The sequence below is a fragment of the Callospermophilus lateralis genome, chromosome 1, assembly GCF_048772815.1.
Source record: "Callospermophilus lateralis isolate mCalLat2 chromosome 1, mCalLat2.hap1, whole genome shotgun sequence".
Classification (NCBI taxonomy): Eukaryota; Metazoa; Chordata; class Mammalia; order Rodentia; family Sciuridae; genus Callospermophilus; species Callospermophilus lateralis.
In genome coordinates this window covers 168,058,592-168,076,424 of record NC_135305.1, presented here as the reverse complement: position 1 = coordinate 168,076,424, position 17,833 = coordinate 168,058,592, and the positions used below count along the sequence as shown (strand labels likewise).

The 17,833-nt window shown below is 38.4% G+C and overlaps 1 protein-coding gene across 6 annotated transcripts in view; it reads left to right on the top strand.

The window, feature by feature from the left end:
• The window catches only part of Slc25a26 (solute carrier family 25 member 26), a 138,369-nt gene that overhangs the window by 56,456 nt on the left and 64,080 nt on the right, over window positions 1-17,833 (top strand). For 2 of the 6 annotated variants that reach the window (XM_077109089.1, XM_077109095.1), the window contains one exon: window positions 11,471-11,585. The exons of the other annotated variants lie outside the window; for them this stretch is intronic. In XM_077109089.1, the coding sequence (XP_076965204.1) occupies window positions 11,471-11,585 (115 nt within the window). The remainder of the gene's footprint in view (window positions 1-11,470; window positions 11,586-17,833) is intronic. 6 annotated transcript variants of the gene reach the window in all.

The following is a 17,833-nucleotide window of genomic DNA, read 5'->3' as shown; positions in this document are numbered from 1 at the left end:
GTGTGCTGGCCTGGCATGCATGGGGCACTGGTTTCGATCCTCAGCACTACATAAAAATAAATAAGTAAAATAAAGGTATTGTGTTCAACTACAACTAAAAAATAAATATAAAAAAATTTTTTTTAAAAGAATGCCAGATTCAGGCATTATGTGAGATACTTATTCCTAAAATGGTCTAAAATTATGTCAGGGTTAAATTTAAAGTGTTTTTTAAAAAATATTTTTTAGTTATTGGTAGATCTTTTTTTTTAATTTATTTATATGTGGTGCTGAGAATCGAACTCAGTGCCTCACACATGCCAGACAAGTGTGCTACCACTGAGCCACAGCCACAGCCCCTTAAAGTTTTTTTTTTTTTTTAAAGTTTAAATATGTGCCATGAGAAACAAGTAAGATGATACAGAACTTAAGAGTTAAAGCGATAGTCCCCTCTCCATTCTTCCCCCACTCTCTAGAGGTAACATTTAAAACTATTTCTAATATTAGTTCCTCTGTTGCATCCATGCTTCTGGCTAATGTGTTTAAATGTTTGTTTCTTATTTTTTCGACTTTACTTACCATCTGTTGAATCTTGGGGATGGAGGATGTGAGTGAGCTCACATTATGCTCCTCCTTAACACTGCCTCATTCTAGTAATCCAGATGTATACATTTCTTTCTTTTGGTTGTTTTGTCCTTTATTTTTATTTTGTATTTTATTTGTGTCTGACTGCTTCCCCTTCCTGCCTCCCTGGTCTTTTACTGGTGCTGGGAAGGACCAGGGCTTCACTCATGCTCAGCAAGTGCTCTGCCCCTGAGCTACACCCCAGCCCCTGCGTCTTAAAATTTTCTCTGCAATGGAGGCTGTTTACTTCCTTTTTTGCTACCTTGCCTTACTTATAAATTCCACATTTTGGAAAGTCTCAGCTGTACTTTCATCCTACATTGTCAAAATGGGGCACAATCTCAACCTGTCCTTTACTCACAATTGCTTCTTCTTTGACTTTTCTGTATTGATCTAGAAATTGAATACTGTGAAGAGGGTCTGTGTTGTTGAGACTTCATGAATGCACACCAGGCCAAACTGTGTGAGGGTAATGTTCCTTTTGTTTTGGTGCTGTGTCACCCTGAAAAAGATAGAGTCAGATAGACTCCCTTTTCTTGCACTACATCTATAGCTTAAACTTAATCCTATAATTCAGTTGGCTGAACATTAGGGGCATGAACTTATTTTTTCTTGGAGTTTCTAATTGTCTTGTGTGTGTGTGTGTGTGTGTGTACGTGTACGTGTACGTGCGTGCTATCAACATTTCTCCTGTGACCACCTTGACATCATCTTGTCTTTTGTGAGGAGTCTCTTCCCCTTGGGAATTTGGACTCTTCCACCCTCCTGCTCTCATCTGGCATTCAGGGTGTCTGGTGTTGGATTTGCTGTTTCCCAAAGGCTGCAGAGCATGTTTCCCAAAGGCTGCTGTTTCCCAAAGGCTTGGCTGTAAGGCTGCCTGGGGTCCCACCTCAGCTCTGCCTCTGCCACGCTCCCACCTCTGGTGCCTCAGTCTCCTTGCTGAATGAACACACGTTAGGGCATAATAAATGTAAGGATAGAGTTTGTTTGAAGGCCTTTATTTTATCCTGATTTTTTTGGTGGGTAGTTATCTTTCTCTAATGCCTGATGTAATTTATAAGCCTCTTACTAAAGACACCTGGTAAAAACCATTCCTAATGATTCTTTGGCCTCAAATGTGTTTTGATGATTTTTTTTCTGTAGGAAGGAATTCTTTTAATGTTATGATTCTTAGAGAAGCATTTTTTAAACATATATTTTAGTTGTAGATGGACATAATATATGTTTTATTTGTTTATTTTCATGTGGTGCCAAGGATTGAACCCAGTGCCTCACGTATGCTGTACCACTGAGCCATAACCCCAGTTCTGTAGAGAAGCATTTTGATCTTATCAGTTTAGTGTTGATCCCAGTTATTTGGGAAATAAATGATTAAATTTGTTTGTAAGAGTTTTATAAAGTGATGACCAGGTTTTCTGGTAAAGCTCATCTAAGTGTCAATCCACATATTGTAAGTTTTTCCTGTTGTTCATCTTGTGAATTACTCTGTACTTCTAAAAGCATTGGGTAATGAATTGATGACCCAGGTAGAAATTATTTGGGGATGAAATTTATTGTGCCTCTTAGGATGAATTAAGTAGATCATTTGCCTGGCAGAAGATATCAGGTGTTACAGTGATGTATCTCATTGACTAACACATCTTGTTGAAAGTTACTCTCTTGATTTTTCTGTTGGGTCACACAATTGTTAACCAAAGATTTTTCTTTATCCTTTCAGACATTTAATAATCATTAGCAACAAATGTTTGTAGTGCTGACAACACATCTCAACCATTACATTTTTTTTGGGAGGGGATGGGTACCAGGCATTGAATTTGGGGGCACTTGACCACTGAGTCCCATCCCCAGCTTTATTTTGTATTTTATTTAAAGACAGGGTCTCATTGAGTTGCTTAGCACCTTGCTTTTGCTGAGACTGGCTTTCAACTTGCAATCCTCCTGCCTCAGCTTCCCGAGCCTCTGAGATTACAGACATGCGCCACCATACCTGGTCTCAACTGTTACATTTTGGACTGGTTTTGATTAAGTGAAAACCCCAAGCAGAGGTGAAATGGTGAATTCTTATATTATTTTCTGTAGTTTAAAGAGGATGGAAATTGAGTTTACTCAGCATCTGCCATGTGCCAGACCAGGTATTTTTCATGTTTTCTCATTTAATCTTCCCAGTTATCCTTAAAGAATCATAGCCAACCTGGGCATGGAGGCACGTGCCTATAATCCTAGTAGTTTGGGAGGCTGAGGCAGAAGGTTTGCAAGTTTATTTTGAGACAAGGTCTCAATTTAGTGAGACCTTGTCTCAAAATAAAACATGAAAAGGGCTGGGGATGTAGCTCAGTGGTAGAGCATACCTGGATTCAATTCCCGGTCCCACCAGGGGAAAAGAAAAAAAGGAATCATAGCCAACTAAATGATTGGACCTGTTACTTATCTAATCATTATTCCCAACCAGTCTGTACTGTTGTCTTTCCTATAAACCATTTTATATACAAACAGATATTTTTTCTGTTTGTAATGAGTGAGAAAACTAGCACTTAAGTGATTTAAATAACAGTCAGTATAAAATAACACTAATAATAGAGGGCAGAGTTGAGCTCTGAATTCGTAACAGTGTCTATATTTCCTTTTCTGTGTAAGGGTATGAATGAGCAGGTTTTATTTTACTTGTTATTGATAAGGGGGTCTCACTGTGTTACCCAGGCTGGTTTCAAACTCCTGGTTCCAGTAATCCTCCTGGCTTGGCCTCCTGTGTAGCAGGGACTGTGGGCATATACCACTGTACCCAGCTTTAAAAAAAAAAAAAGCTTTTTCTTCCCCTCTCACCTCATTTCTACCATCTTATTTTGGAAAATTATAACTTGCAGAAAAATTTAAACATAATTCTTTTCCCCAGTTAACTTTTTTTGAACTGGGGATTGAACCCAGGACTTTGTGCCGTACCACTGAGCTACACTCCCAGCCTCTAAGATTGTGTCATTTAATTTATTTTTTCTTTCCTCCCTCCTCCTCTCCTTTCCTCTCTCCCTTCCTTTCTTTCTCTGCTTTTTGCCCTGAAGCATTTAAGTTAGTAGTAATCATTCTGTCAGTCATTAAATAATTCAGCATGTCTCTTAAGAATAGAATCATAGTTCTTATAACTATAATACCATTATGATAACTAAGAAACTTGCTATCTGTATGTTAATAGTATCTACTATATGATCAGTTTTCTCTGTTATCCCAGTAGTAAAAGCCATAAAACAGTTGTCTCCTCAGGATCCAGATGGCACATTGCATATGGTTGTTAGATTCCCCCCCACCCCCCCACCGGCCCGTGACATTGACATTCTTGTAGAATCCAGGGTAATTGTCCTGAAAGTTTCCATAGTATGGATTGTCTGGTTTTCTTATTATTACTGTTATTATCTGCATGGATACAACGTAAGTGTTGCTGGGTGTTTCATATTGCATTATACCAGGAACACCTGATGTCCCCACTTGGTGAGGCTGAGCTTCGTCACTTGCATAAGTTGATATTCTCCAGTTTTCTGTGCACTAAAGATGCAACTCTCTTGTTATTAAGAGTAATCTGTGGGGCAATAATATTTTGAGACCATATGATTATCCTGTTTGCCAATAATCTTTTACCCAGTAGTTTTTAACATCTGTGGATGCTTCTTTCTGCTAACATTTATTACATAGGTATCGCAAAATAATGATTTTTCTTAACACTGTTATTTTTCTCTGGGTTCATTAATTGGCATTCTTCTGTAAATAGAGCTTTTCTCATTCCAGTTTCTTTGGGTGAGTGTGTGTGTGTGTGTGTGTGTGTGTGTGTGTGAGAGAGAGAGAGAGAGAGAGAGAGAGAGTGCGTGCATGTGTGTTCTGCTATTCCTATGGACTCATTTTTGCCGTGACTCAGTTTCAGGAGCTATGATCCATGTACTACATGACTCACTCATTTAAAGTGACCATGTAGTGGGCCATAGTATATTCACAGATATGTGCTACCTGTGTCCACAGCTGTGGGTTCTTTTTTTATTCAGTAATTATAGTCCATTACCATTATTTTTGGTGCTTAAGTTGTCCTAAATGTGGCCAGTAGGGGCCTCTTTGGGCTCCTTAAGACCTTCCTCATTCATCTTTGAGAACCTCCTTTACTGATATAACAAGCCACACCATCTTGCCCTTAGTCTCTCTGCCCCAGCCACCTACCCTCAAGCCCTTGGTTCCTTTTGGTGGGGAGTGATATTTGGAAACCAAGATCTGGCACTAGGTATGTTATTCCTTCTAGGCTTTTTTATTGGGCAGAAATTTAAAAAATTAAATGCATGATTTTCTCCTTCCCATTTCAGTGTATTGATCTCAGGCAAGAACAACACATAATTACTGTTTGTTTTTAAAATTACCTTGTTATAAAATAGACTTTCTTCTGGAGTACAGTGCATGAATTTTAACATGCATGTAGATTGGTATAGCTGCTGGCACAATTAGGACCCAGAGCTGCTCCATCAGCCCCCAAACTCTCTTGTGCCCTCAATTTGCAGTCATACCATTTTCCTGCTTCTACCCCTTGATCAGCATTGATCCGTTGTTCATTGCTGTAGTTTTTTTTTTTTTTTTTTTGAGAATATCATTTAAGCCAGGTGCGGTGGCACATGCCTGTAATTCCAGTGACTTGGGAGGCTGAGGCAGGAGGATGGCAAGTTCAAAGCTAGCCTCAGCAATTTAGGTTGTTTTTATAGTTATCATTGTTACATAATCACATAGTAATATGTGGTCTTGATGTTTACCTAACTTCGTGAATAAGATAAAGGTACTAAAATGCTCAGGTTGGATCTCTTGCCTGGAATCACATGATTACATACATGTTCTGAAATCCTCTGGGGTTGGAGTTTGGCTAGTTCTTTTGTGTGTTTGTGCACCTTACTCTGGACTTAAGTTAGAGTAGAAAAGTAGAATTAAGTTAGAGCAGACAAGGTGGAATTTGTTTGAAATGCCCTGTTGTGCTGTTCTTATGTAAATTATAAGAATGAGTCATCTTATTCCTGTGGAATAGAAAAACTGAAAAAAAAAAATCCACCTGGTACCAGTTGCCCCCTCTAATCTCCATCTTAGCAGTATTAGCTAACACTGTTAAAGACATAGTAGTCTATTTCTTATGGATTTTTCATTGGTTACTACAAGTAACTGATAGGAAAATCTTGTAAGAAATGTGGGCCTGGGTTCAAATGTGTGGATAGTAAAGGCATATGCTTTGCCTTTGTCTCTTGTGTGGAGTTTCACTTAGATAATCTTGAATGAATTTTTTCTCATTGCATTCAAAACAGAAAATATTAACTTTTTTATCAGGAATACTTTACTGTGATTCTTTATATTGAGATAAAGTTAAGTATAAGCCAAGTCTTACAAAGAATGATTAGATACAGAATAAAAAAGTTATTAAATTAGTCTCATGCAAATAAAAAAACCCAAATAGTTTTTAGCCCCTTTCACAGTTTAGAGAGTATTAAGTATATGTCACTTATGCTGTTTGAGGAGGCTTTTTGAGGCAATATTCAATACATGTGGCTTTGTCAACAGGGACTAGTCTTAGGTTTTTTTCAAATTTGCTTTTGCGTGCGTTTTAAAAACTATTATTTATATTCTACTTCTTAGAATAAAGAATTAGAGCCATTAAAATTGGCATGCGTTAAGCATGCTAATTAGTTCAACATACTGACCAGTTCTCTGAATTATTAGTTCAAAGAAGCGTGTGGACAGGGGTGAAATTAGATTTGGGCATTTTTCATTCTTGTTGTTTTAGGGTACTCTGAGTTGCTTTGATCTGTAAATAACAGATGTTTTTTCATGCATGCTTCACGAGACATCAAACATGTTCAAAATTTTGTTTCAGATTTAGGACTCATCATTCTTATCCTGAATTGGATATGCACATTTTGACTACAGTTAAATTAGAAAAAAAGTTCATGAGTGATAGTGAAAGCTGCCCTATTTTAGTTTTGTTAGTGTGTGTATATTAGCTTTATTTTTAAAAATAAAAGCAATACACAGAGTTTACTTTATCCATTACTAAAATATATTGGTCATTTAAATACTGGTCTTAAGAATAAAAGCTTAGGCAACTGTGAAAACATGAAGATTATGTATTTATGTGTGTATATGCATAGGTGTATATGTGTGTACACATGTACACACATATACAGAATTCTATGTGTGTGTGTATACATAGTGCATACTTTGAGATGTCTGTGAGGTAAAGATAAACATGTTTGAAAAAAGGATAAAACGTTTGATTTTGTTATTCAGTAAATATTTGTTTAACAATTATATAATAACTAGAATTAAGGTCAAATCCAATAGATTGCACAAAAATCATGTTTTTAACTTGAATCACAGTTTATACCTCTTTTGACTGTTATGTGAAACACTTTTAGTATTAGGAAGACTTTATGTAAGGAATGGCATGGAATTTATGGCAGATGGGATGAAAAAGATAAGACCAAGAAAGTTAGAACGAGAAATCCTCTAGTCCTGTTTTCCACACTCCCTGATCAGAAGGTGGGGTGCAGACCCTGCTCCAGTCTGGTGTAGGAGCAGGAAAGCCATGTGATGAGAGTCTCTGACTTTGTAAGACTCTTGTTTAGAAGTAATGTTAGAAATAATAATGTCTTGTGTTAATTCCAGTGAGGTGCTATTTTGTTGAGTAAAGTCTTCTTTTCTTTTCTTTTTTTTTTTTTTTTTTTGTTAGACTACCTGAGATTTAGCCATGTATTCCATTTGCGGTTTTCTTTATGTAGTGTATATATTCAATGGAATATTATCTCTACTTTAAAGAAGATTGAAATTATGGCATTTGCCGGTAAATGGATGGAGCTGGAGACTATCATGCTAAGTGAAATAAGCCAGCCCCCCAAAACCAAAGGCCAAATGTTTTCTATGATATGTGGATGCTAATTCACAGTGGGGTGGGCCCTAGGGAAGAATAGAGTTACCTTAGATTAGATAGAGGGGACTGAAGGAGGAGAGGGAAGGGGATATAGGTATTGGAAGGGTAGTAGAAAGAAACAGACATTACTTTGTGTACTGCATGACCGATGTGATTCTACAACATGTACAATCAAAAAAATGAGAAATTATACCCCATCTATGTACGATATATCAGAGTGCATAAATGCATCTACTGGGTTGTACAACTAATCAAAACAAATTTAAAAATGTTACTGTAACAGTAGTCTCTGCTACATCAGACAACAGAGTACTGAAAGTCTTGTTTGTGATTATGCACTTTACTGTCTTATGCCTTCTGAAGCTTTTCATTCATTCTATGTGTAGATTTCCTCATTTAAAAATGGTTGGTACGGGCTGGGGTTGTGTCTCAGTGGTAGAACACTTGCCTAGTATGTTTGAGGCACTGGGTTCAATTCTCAGCACCGTATATAGACAAAGGTCCATTAATAACTAATAAAAATATTTAAAAAAATGGTTGGTAAACTATGACCAATGGGCCAAATCCAGATGAGACCTAATTTTTATAATAAAGCTTTATTGACATTCAGCTACTCTCTCTTCTTTATGTCTGCCTGCCATCACACTAAATACCATGGCTGAGTAGTTGTGACAGAGACTGTATGGCTTGCAGAAATCTAAACTACTATCTGGCTCTTTACTGAAAAATGTTTGTTGAAATTTAGAGTAGGTAATCTCTAAGACCCAGGCTCTATTTTACATCAACTTCTCTTTAATTCTAATATCCAAAAGTCTTTCCAGAGAATGAAAACATCATCTACCTACTAGTTTTCAAAGTGTAATGCCTGGACCAACAGCAGCAGCATTATCTGGGAACTTGTCAGAGACTGAATTTGAAGGCCTACTTCAGATCTTCTGAATCAGAATCTCTGGAATGGGGCTCAGAATTTGTGTTTTTATACCTTGCAGGTGATTCTGATGCATGTTAAAGTATAAGAACCATCGGACTAGACAATACCAAGATTTTCTTGTGGAGCTAAGGGTTAGCTCAGTGTTAGAGTGCTTGTCTAGTACATGCAAGGCCCTTCTGGGTTTGATTATCAGCACTGTCAAAAAAACAAAAACAAAAACAAAACCCATTGCTCTGTTTTGAAATAGAGATGAATTTAAATTCTATAACCATTTGAGAAATGAATCAGGAAAAAATGAAATATGTTCAATATTATTACAAAATCTGTTGATATTAGTAGTGAATCTTCTCTACTGAAAGTTTCTGTGATATTGTGAATTTTTGTTAATGTAATGATGGATTCCTGAAAGACATATCATTGTCACCTTCACCATGATACTTTTAATGAACAAAAAGGAAAACAATGTATGATTAATTTCTTCATGAAATTTTTTTCACTAACGTATCACACTGAATTATTTTAAAGTTGAAATAAAAGATTAAATCAAGAATGATTTTGCTCATAAGGAAAATGCTTTAATAAAAGAGCATTTAATCAACCATTCCACTACAGCTGGATTTCTTACCCATTTTAAGTGAAATCACAGTTCCACCGACTTTATCCTCAGAAATGAGCTCCAATCAGACTCCTCATCTTTGGTAGGCAAGATTACAAACACTGTGCTTTGTACGAAATCTCAAAGAAAGGAACAGCAAAATTGTACATGTCAAGAGAGCATTACAGGATGACATTGTTATTTGGAGAATTGCTTTCATCTCTTGAGATATCTCACACCTGCTTCATTTGGCGCAGAATATTTCCATCTCATGAAAATGTCTCTGCCCGCCCTGCATCCCAAGGTGTATGGTACATAGCCCAGTAACAAGGGAAAAATCATAACCTAAAAACTCACTTTAAAGTGCCCTCTAAGAATTCAGGGGATATAAACTGAGTTAACCAACTTTATTTTGTTGAAAAGGGACCATTGGTTTTGTGTGTGTGTGTGTACATGACTCTGTACACACACATATACACTTATTATATGCTACATATATGCTTGAACATTATATGTACACTTAATTTGCATGAATCTGTATGCCCATTTTTTCATATGTATATGTACTTATAGCAAACTTTTGATTGTAAATTCCATTATTAGTATTTTTTAACTGCTTCTAAGACCTGGGTTGACTCTCAGTTACTAACACATTTCTGTAGGCCACATATGCAAGCTGGTTGACTTTGTTTTTCTTTCTTTCTAATGTGCCAAACATATAATGTGATTCAAGGGGTGTACCAATTGTGTGTATGCGCATGCAAGGGTGCATGTTTTTATACAGCAAGAGTTAAATGTTTCCAAATGATGTTATGTTCCATTGTGTGAACTTTTGGGTGATAGGGTTTTTTTTTTTTTTAATTAAATATCATGCTTATTTGGTTGTCCTCAACTCCCTGGTAGTATAATGTGTACTCTCCTTGAGCAGCTTTCTCATGCTGCTGATGGGTTTTGAAAAAGAGTATTTATTCACTTCAGGTTTTCGGGAGGGGAGTGTAGAATTGGACTTCTTTTTCACGTTTTGTAGATGACACATTTGGTTGTACCTCGAAAAATCCAGTTAAAAATAATAGTATTTAATATTTAATAAACTACCATGCTTTTGAACCATCTGGAACTGTATTTTCTTTGTACGCAGCATCTGAGGTTCAGCTGTTAGCATTTCTCCTTTGCTCTGGGAAGGGTCAATTGCTTTTCAAGTCTTTGATGCTAGCTGTGTCAGCCTTTTTCATATTTTCAAAATGCCCGTGTAAAAGGGCTTTTCATCCATTCATGCTGATAATTCTTTTGAACTTGAGGTTTGAACCAAACTAATCAAATTTAATTATAGCTCAAATCCTGTTATAGTGAACTCCAGTAGACGTCTAGGGTAGGTTTCTTCTTTTTTTTTTAATACTGGAATACAGCCATTACCAATATTATATTAAGCGAGTAGGCCATTGACTACAATTTGGGAGATCTTTTGTAATGACCAGATTTTTGTTATATTGACATTGGTAATATTATTTGAACTTCATTCTTTTCTAAAGCAAACAATAGATTAGTTGCCAGTAAAATTTCTCTGCATAATACTTTAGGTGGTCTTTTCCTGTTTATCGTTAACACTTTTAAACCATTAAAATCTAACTGCTTACATAAAGAATCCTTTGGTTTTGTTGTTGCTAAGCCTTGTTTGTTTCTTTGTTTGTTCTTAAGACATGAAACCAAATGAGGATGTGTATCTATCCTCCTGGGATTTATGCATTTTTGTTAGTTTAACAATTTTTTTTGGGGGGGAACAGTATTATTTACTGGAAAGAAGTAGGAAATATAAATGTTTAAGTCTGTAGCATATATTAAAGAGAGGTGGATTAGTACTGATATTTTTAGTGCTTCAAAATGATTGCTAACACATGTGCATTGTATTTTAGTATCTTGTTAAATTCACTTGTTAATCTGTATTTTTGCTTCTGGGTGTGCATATGCCTTTCCCAACACAGTTTAAAATTTAAAAATTAGTTTGTTTGGATTTCTAAGCCGGTTTGAGAGTAAAAACTTTCTTTTCATCCCTAAGTAAAATCTATACACGTTTGTAACACTGGACTGATTTCTGACTAGTAAGAATCAACAGAATTCATTTTTTCCTGAAGACATTTGATTGCAAAATGAAATGAAAATACAACTTATGAAGAAGAGCAAATAGCAGAGCTCCTATTAAGGTGAAAATTGGCTTTTCATTTTTAATTTAACTCAAAACTACTCATTTTCTTGAATCACCTTTAACAGGGTCTCTTATTTTATAATGAAGTAAAATGTGCAGTATAATTTTGCTTGCTAAGTTGCTATTGATTTTGAATACATATGTTTAAGGAATTTTAGTGATAATACTGCCAACGTGTGGGACAGATTCATGCCATCACTCTTTGGTTATCCTTAGAATTGTTGGCTGCAGTTGCCGCTCTGTTTGGAGGGCCTGACCAGCAGTCTTGTGTGCCACTTTTGGCTGAAGTGCCACAGAGTGCGACATCTGCGTGGTCTGTCAGTGCTCTTAGGTAAGCAGAAGCCCAAACTTAACTGACTGAGGAGGACTGACTCCTGTGAGGCCAGCGTGATTTCTAGAGAGCAAGGGCTAACATTTTTATCTTTAAAATGCTTTCCGTTCCATACATGTTCAGGCAGAGTACCCTCTCAGTCTTTTAAAACATTCGTTTAGTCTTTTCTTGTTTAGGTGTTGCCATTAAGAACTTAGTTGATGAAACGGATTTTATCTGTCGGTGCCAATGATGAGAGATGTGTAACTAAATGCCTGCAGACATAAGGGTGAGAATTTTGCTAGTTGGTGGTTGGGGCTGCAGGTAGCTTGTCTGGGTTCAAATCTCAACTCCAGCTGTGTGGCCTTAGGCAAGTTATTTAAGCTGTCCTATCTTATTTTCTTCATCTTTGAGATGAGACTAATAACAGTACCTACCTCATCGGGTTGCTGGAAAAATTTCATATGTTCATACATAAGGTGCTTAGGACAGTGCCGGAAACACAGACCTATATAAATGCTTGTTTTGATTTATTGTTATTGTTGTGATGATGACAAGGACGTTGCTAGTATCCCCCTTGAAACTTTCTGGATGTGTTCAAAGCCTTATTTAGCTTTCTCCAGGTGTGTCTCCTCCTCTCTCTGATACGTGGTTTGTCTTGATTCAGCCTATTTGGAGTGTCTTCATTTGCCCTTGTAATTTCTAGACCATGAATTTCAGAGAGGTGGTCCAAGATGTCGAATCACATAATTTTTTAATAGTATAAGCCAACATGTTAAAATTGAGTGGTTTCATATACAATCCCACTTATCCAAGTTTTCTTGGAAAGCCCGAGAATCTGTCTGTTGGCAGAGTTGGCTTGAGTGGGAGGCAGTTGCCTTTTTAGACAAAGCTGTGCTCTTCAGATCACCAGAATTGCCGCCACTTCCTGTTGTTTTGATACCTTCCTCACTTGGGCCACAGTCCATGTGGTATTTGCTGCTAGTGGTTTAGACTAAGCGGTGATTCTCAGCTTCGTGTTCTGCACGCTCGTGTTCCACTAGCCCCTCCCTGGTCATCACATTTTGATCAGTGTATAACATGCTTGTTAAAATTAGGTCTGACTGGGTTTCACCTATCAAAATAACATCGAGCTGTTTAGACGGTTCTATACTATTGGAATCATGCTGTTATTTGCTGAAAAGAAGAGAAGAAAAAAAATTAGCTTAAGTTCAAGCCCCCTACTGCTCCAAATGATCAAAGCCCATGCCAAAATTATTGAGGTTAGAGAGACCTTTGGCTTCAAGAGAAACTGTTGGGCCAAGTCCCATTGTAGCTCACTGTTGCGAGAGGCCATTAAGCATGAAAGGGGTAACTGAGGCCTTCAAGCAGGGCTTATGAGCCTGGTCATTCTGAGCAGAGGGGATGCCCTGTGCATTGCCAGAGGTTTAGCAGCATCCCTGGCAATCCCACACCCACTAGATGTCACCTCCCTCTGAATAGTGACTAGAGTTGCCCTTGGTTGAAAAACTGCTGCTTTAAAGGTTTGGGAGACATTATTATAATGTAGTAGTTCTGTGCTCTAGTTACCATGGGCATCTTTAGTGCTGCTTCCGGTTTTCAAATCTTTTCATATACAGTTGCATGATGTTTTGGTTAATGAGGAACCATGTGTATTGTGGTGTTTCCTGAAGATTATCAGGGAGCTGAAAATGTCCTGTTGACTAGTCACATTCTACCAGTCATAGTGTTGTAATATAGTGTATTACGTGTCTATGGTGATGCTGATGCAAACAAACCTGTTATATTAGTCAGTCTTGTGTTAATGTAACAAAATACCTGAGGTAATCCACTCAAAAAAGGGAAAGGTTTATTTTGATTATGGTTTACGTCCATGCTCTGTTGGTCCCATTGCTTCTGGGCCTGTGCAAGGCAGCATTTCATAGCACGGGCTACGTGCAGTGGAGCAGGCTGCTTACCTCATGGCACTTGGGAAATGAAAAAGAGAGGAAGAGCCTGGGGTTCCAATATGTCCTTTGAGGGCATGCCCCTGCGACCCAGTTTCCTTCTCCTAGGCTCACCTCCTAAAAGGTTCCAGCACCTCCCAATAGTGCCATAGGCTAGGGACCAAGCCCTCAGTACATGGTCCTTGGGCAATATTTCAGATCCAAACTACAACACCTGTTTAGACAGATTTTAGACACGTGGATACTTAACATCGTGTCATGATTGCCCTCAGTATTCAGTACGTGCTGAACAGGTTCGGAGCCTAGGAGCAGTAGGGTGTGCCATATAGCCTAGGAGTGCAGGAGGTGATACCATCTAGGTTTGTCGAAAGCACTCTGATTTTTGTGCAGTGATGAAATTGCTGCATGATGCACTTCTCAGAACATATCCTGGTGATAGGCGACACGTGACTGTAGCTGCTTTAAAGCCCACATTCTAAAACATGCAGTATTTGTTTTGTAGGCATTTTAATGAAGTAGCAGAGAGAAGAGATACTCTTCCTCCTTCCGTAGTTCACTTTAGCTGCTATTATCTGTAAAAAGAGACCACTTGGGCCAGCCAAGAAGTTAAAATTTTGGGCTCGGCTCCTCGTCTGCTTTCAGGAGCTCTTTGAGCCTACAGAGGGCAGCTCCCTCTCTGAATCTGGACTAGAAAACAGAAAACAAAGTGGCTGGATCAGATGTCTTCAGGATGATAAAATTCATGCTGAGTCAGAAGATACTATAAGGTTTCGGAAACTTAACAGTTAGTCGGGATGATTTATTTGGAGTCCTACACTTTCCACTGCATTAAAATGACTAACTTCTCTAAAGTACTGGGTGATATCAGCATCACTTAGGGAATATCTGGAGGCTCTTTGGTTGACCGTATTCCTTGTTCTATTGCTGTATAATGAATTACCGAAAATTTAGTGGCTTAAAACAGCCCATGTTTATGAGCTCATCGCAGTGTAGACCAGTCGCACTCCAGGCACACTGGGGCCGAGTCCTTTGCAGTCAGGATGATGGCTGGGGCTGCAAACTCAGGGAGGCTCCAGGTCCTCTTCCAGACTCACAACCACTGGCAGATCTCATTTCCTGTGGCTGTATGGTGAGGACCCTCTTTTCTTGTTGGCCGATGGGTGGCTGGCTGCTCTCAGGTCCTCTCCATAAGCCCTTTCACAAAAGAGCAGTTTTCTTCTTCAAAGCCAGCAAGAGAGTCTCTCACACCCTGCTAAAGACTTGCCTTAGGAAGAAGACAGGATTGGCTGGGCACAGTGGTACACACCTGTAATCCCAGCTGCTTGGGAGGCAGGAGGATCATAGATTCGAGGACAGCTTTAGCAATTTAGTGAGACTCTGTTCCAAGACAAAATTTTAAAAAGGGCTGCGGATATAGATCTGTGGTAGAGCATCCCAGAGTGGGGGCGGGGGGGCGGGGAGCATGGGCGCAAAACAGGCGCAAAAAAGTACCTTTTGATAAACTTGGAATCAACTCATTGAGGACCTTAATTACATCCGCACAGTCCCTCCACTTTTGTTAATAGTCACAGGACTGGGTTCCATTCTTTACACAGTCCTCTCCTCATGTGAGGGGGCAGGATTACCGAGGGCATGCACAGCAGAGTGGGGAATCTTGGGGGACAGCCTGCCATGGTGAGTTGTAATTGAAAAGGCTCTTGAACCTCATATCTAAGATAAAACTTTGCCCTTTTCTGCTCAGAAGTGTTAGTTCACATGCCCGTTCTCATGTTTTACTTCTAGTTTTGTAGGAGAATTAATCAATCTCAGGTGTGGGCTGACTTTGAGTTTCCACTAGCTGTCTTGTGCAGCCTGGGTGAATGCTACTGGGCTGGTGTGCTCTGTAGTAACCTCTGATCACTGAATGTGCCTTCCACATCTGTGTGCACGATCCATGCCATGCTCTGTTGGATTCTTGTATTCTTGTGTTCAGGATTCTTTATGCACTAATACTTTTTAAAAATACTTTTAGCTGGTGTGGTGGTAGCCTATAATCCCAGTGGCTTGGGAGGCTGAGGCAGGAGAACTGCAAGTTCAAAGCCAGCCTCAGCAACTTAGCGAGGCCCTAAACAACTCAGTGAGGCCCTAAACAACTCAGTGAGACCCTGTCTCTAAATAAGATATAAAACAGAGCTGGGTACGTGGCTCAGTGGTTAAGTACCCCTGGGTTCAATCCCCAGCACCAATGAATGAATGAATGAAATAATAAATAAAATATTTTAAGATCATTGTATCTCATCTCTCTCTTGGTCATGGAACTTATTGACCATCTTATAGGTGAAAATCTTGGGTAATCTGTTGCTAGATGCAGAACTTTGCAGTTTTGTATATTTTAGAACTTTTTGTTTATCAGATGAACCATGATAAAAATTAAAATATTAATATCAAGAAGATGAGTTATGGGGGCTGGGGTTATGGCTTGGTGGTAGACACTTGCCTAAGCATTTATGAGGCACTAGGTTTGATCTTCAGCACTACATAAAAACAAACAAACAAACAAATAAATAAAGGTATTGTGTCCATCTGCAACTAAATTATTAAAAGAAAAAAGAAAGAAACTAGATTGTTTTAAGATCAAAGAATCCCCGTAAGCTCATCAACATTTTGTTCTGTAATATTAAGAAACTTAAAAAGATTTTGTCACCAAAAAGAAGATTTTGTGGTTTTTATAACAGTGGAATCACTTGCTAAACCCCTGAGATTCTTTACTAATCAATGGTAATAGTTTTCTAGAAACTAAAATTTATACTTGGCAACAAGTATTTCCAAATCATCTCCCTCACACTCCCTCCAAATAATAATTTTCAGGCTCATTAAATCTTTTGGGTTCTCATGCCTATCTTTGGTGTTTTCAGGGTGGTGAGAAGTTTGGGTAAACTGGGTTAAGCTTCGGGAAGGATGCTGGATGTGGTGGTGCATGCCTATAATCCCAGCCACTGGGGAGACTGAAGCAGGAGGATTACAAGTTCAGAGCCAGCCTCAGCAATTTAGTGAGGCCCTAAGCAACTTAGTGATACCCTGTATCAAAATAGAAAATAAAAATGGCTGGGGATGTGGTTCGGTGTTGAAGCACTCCTGGGTTCAATTGCTTGTTTAAAAAAAAAAAATTTTAGGGAAGGGCTGGGGTTGTGACTCAGTGGTAGAACACTCGCCTAGCGCGTGTGAGGCCCTGAGTTCAATCAGCACCACATTAAAAAAATTTAGGGAAAGAGTTTTTTCCCATCAATTAGGGTATTGCTGTGATTCCCCTCCCCTTCTTTTCAGGGCTGGAGATGTAACTCAGGGCTTTGCTTCCACATGCTAGGCAAGTGTTCTTACCCTGAGCTACCTACCCCAGCCCTGTTGTTGTAATATAAAAACAGGATCAAATGGATCATCATATTTTTCCCCCTAAGGTGGTTCTCCAAGAGTAACGTGAGATCTAACCAGTGACATGATTATGTAATTTAATCAACACTGTGGAACCAAACTCTTTATTAGTATTTTAAGACAGCAAGTTTGTGTGTTAAGGATAGAAGGGGTTTTAGATTGATAAATTTTAGTGACCCTCCCTTTCAGTGTGACTTTTGCTGTACTTAGAAATTCCACTTCACACTGATGTTTTCTGTGTGCCAGAGTAAAAGCTGGGCCACCACCAGCTTAATTTTGAGGAAAGAAAACTAGAGGTGGCATCACCTAAATCAGGTTAATGTTTATAGAATGGAAGTTAGTAAAGAGCATCAGAGGGCATGGCTTGCTGGAGATTTCCAGCACATCGGGAGCCTCATTCTGTCATTTGGGTCCAGTGTTATTGCTTCTTTTCTTGCTTTTATTGTTGTTGTTGTTTTTTTTTTCCCCTCTTAACTATCAAAAGTACTGAAAGCTGAGGGGTGCCAGAAGCAAGGAAGGGCATATGCATCTGGAAATTCATACTATGTTTAAGGACTTGAAAAATCACAGGGAAGCCTGCCATTTGGTGATACGCCCTGCTGGTCTTTGTTGTCCCAGCAGAACACGTCTTGTGCTTCACTAGGCAGTTGATTTTTCATGATTGGGGAGATGAAATTAGATGATTTCTCTATGAAACAAACTCCACTTATCTAGTATTCTTACACTTTAGTTTGTTAATGAGCTTATATGTTGTGCATAATATAAAAAGTTTATATACTTTATGTATATATATTTTATTATAAAAATAGTCTTTTGAATAGTCAAAAGTAGTCACTTTGACTAAATTTGGTTAAAACTATTGTCCAGTCTCCCATTAGCAGTTTTTCTTTGTGACCTTATAAGTACTATTGACAA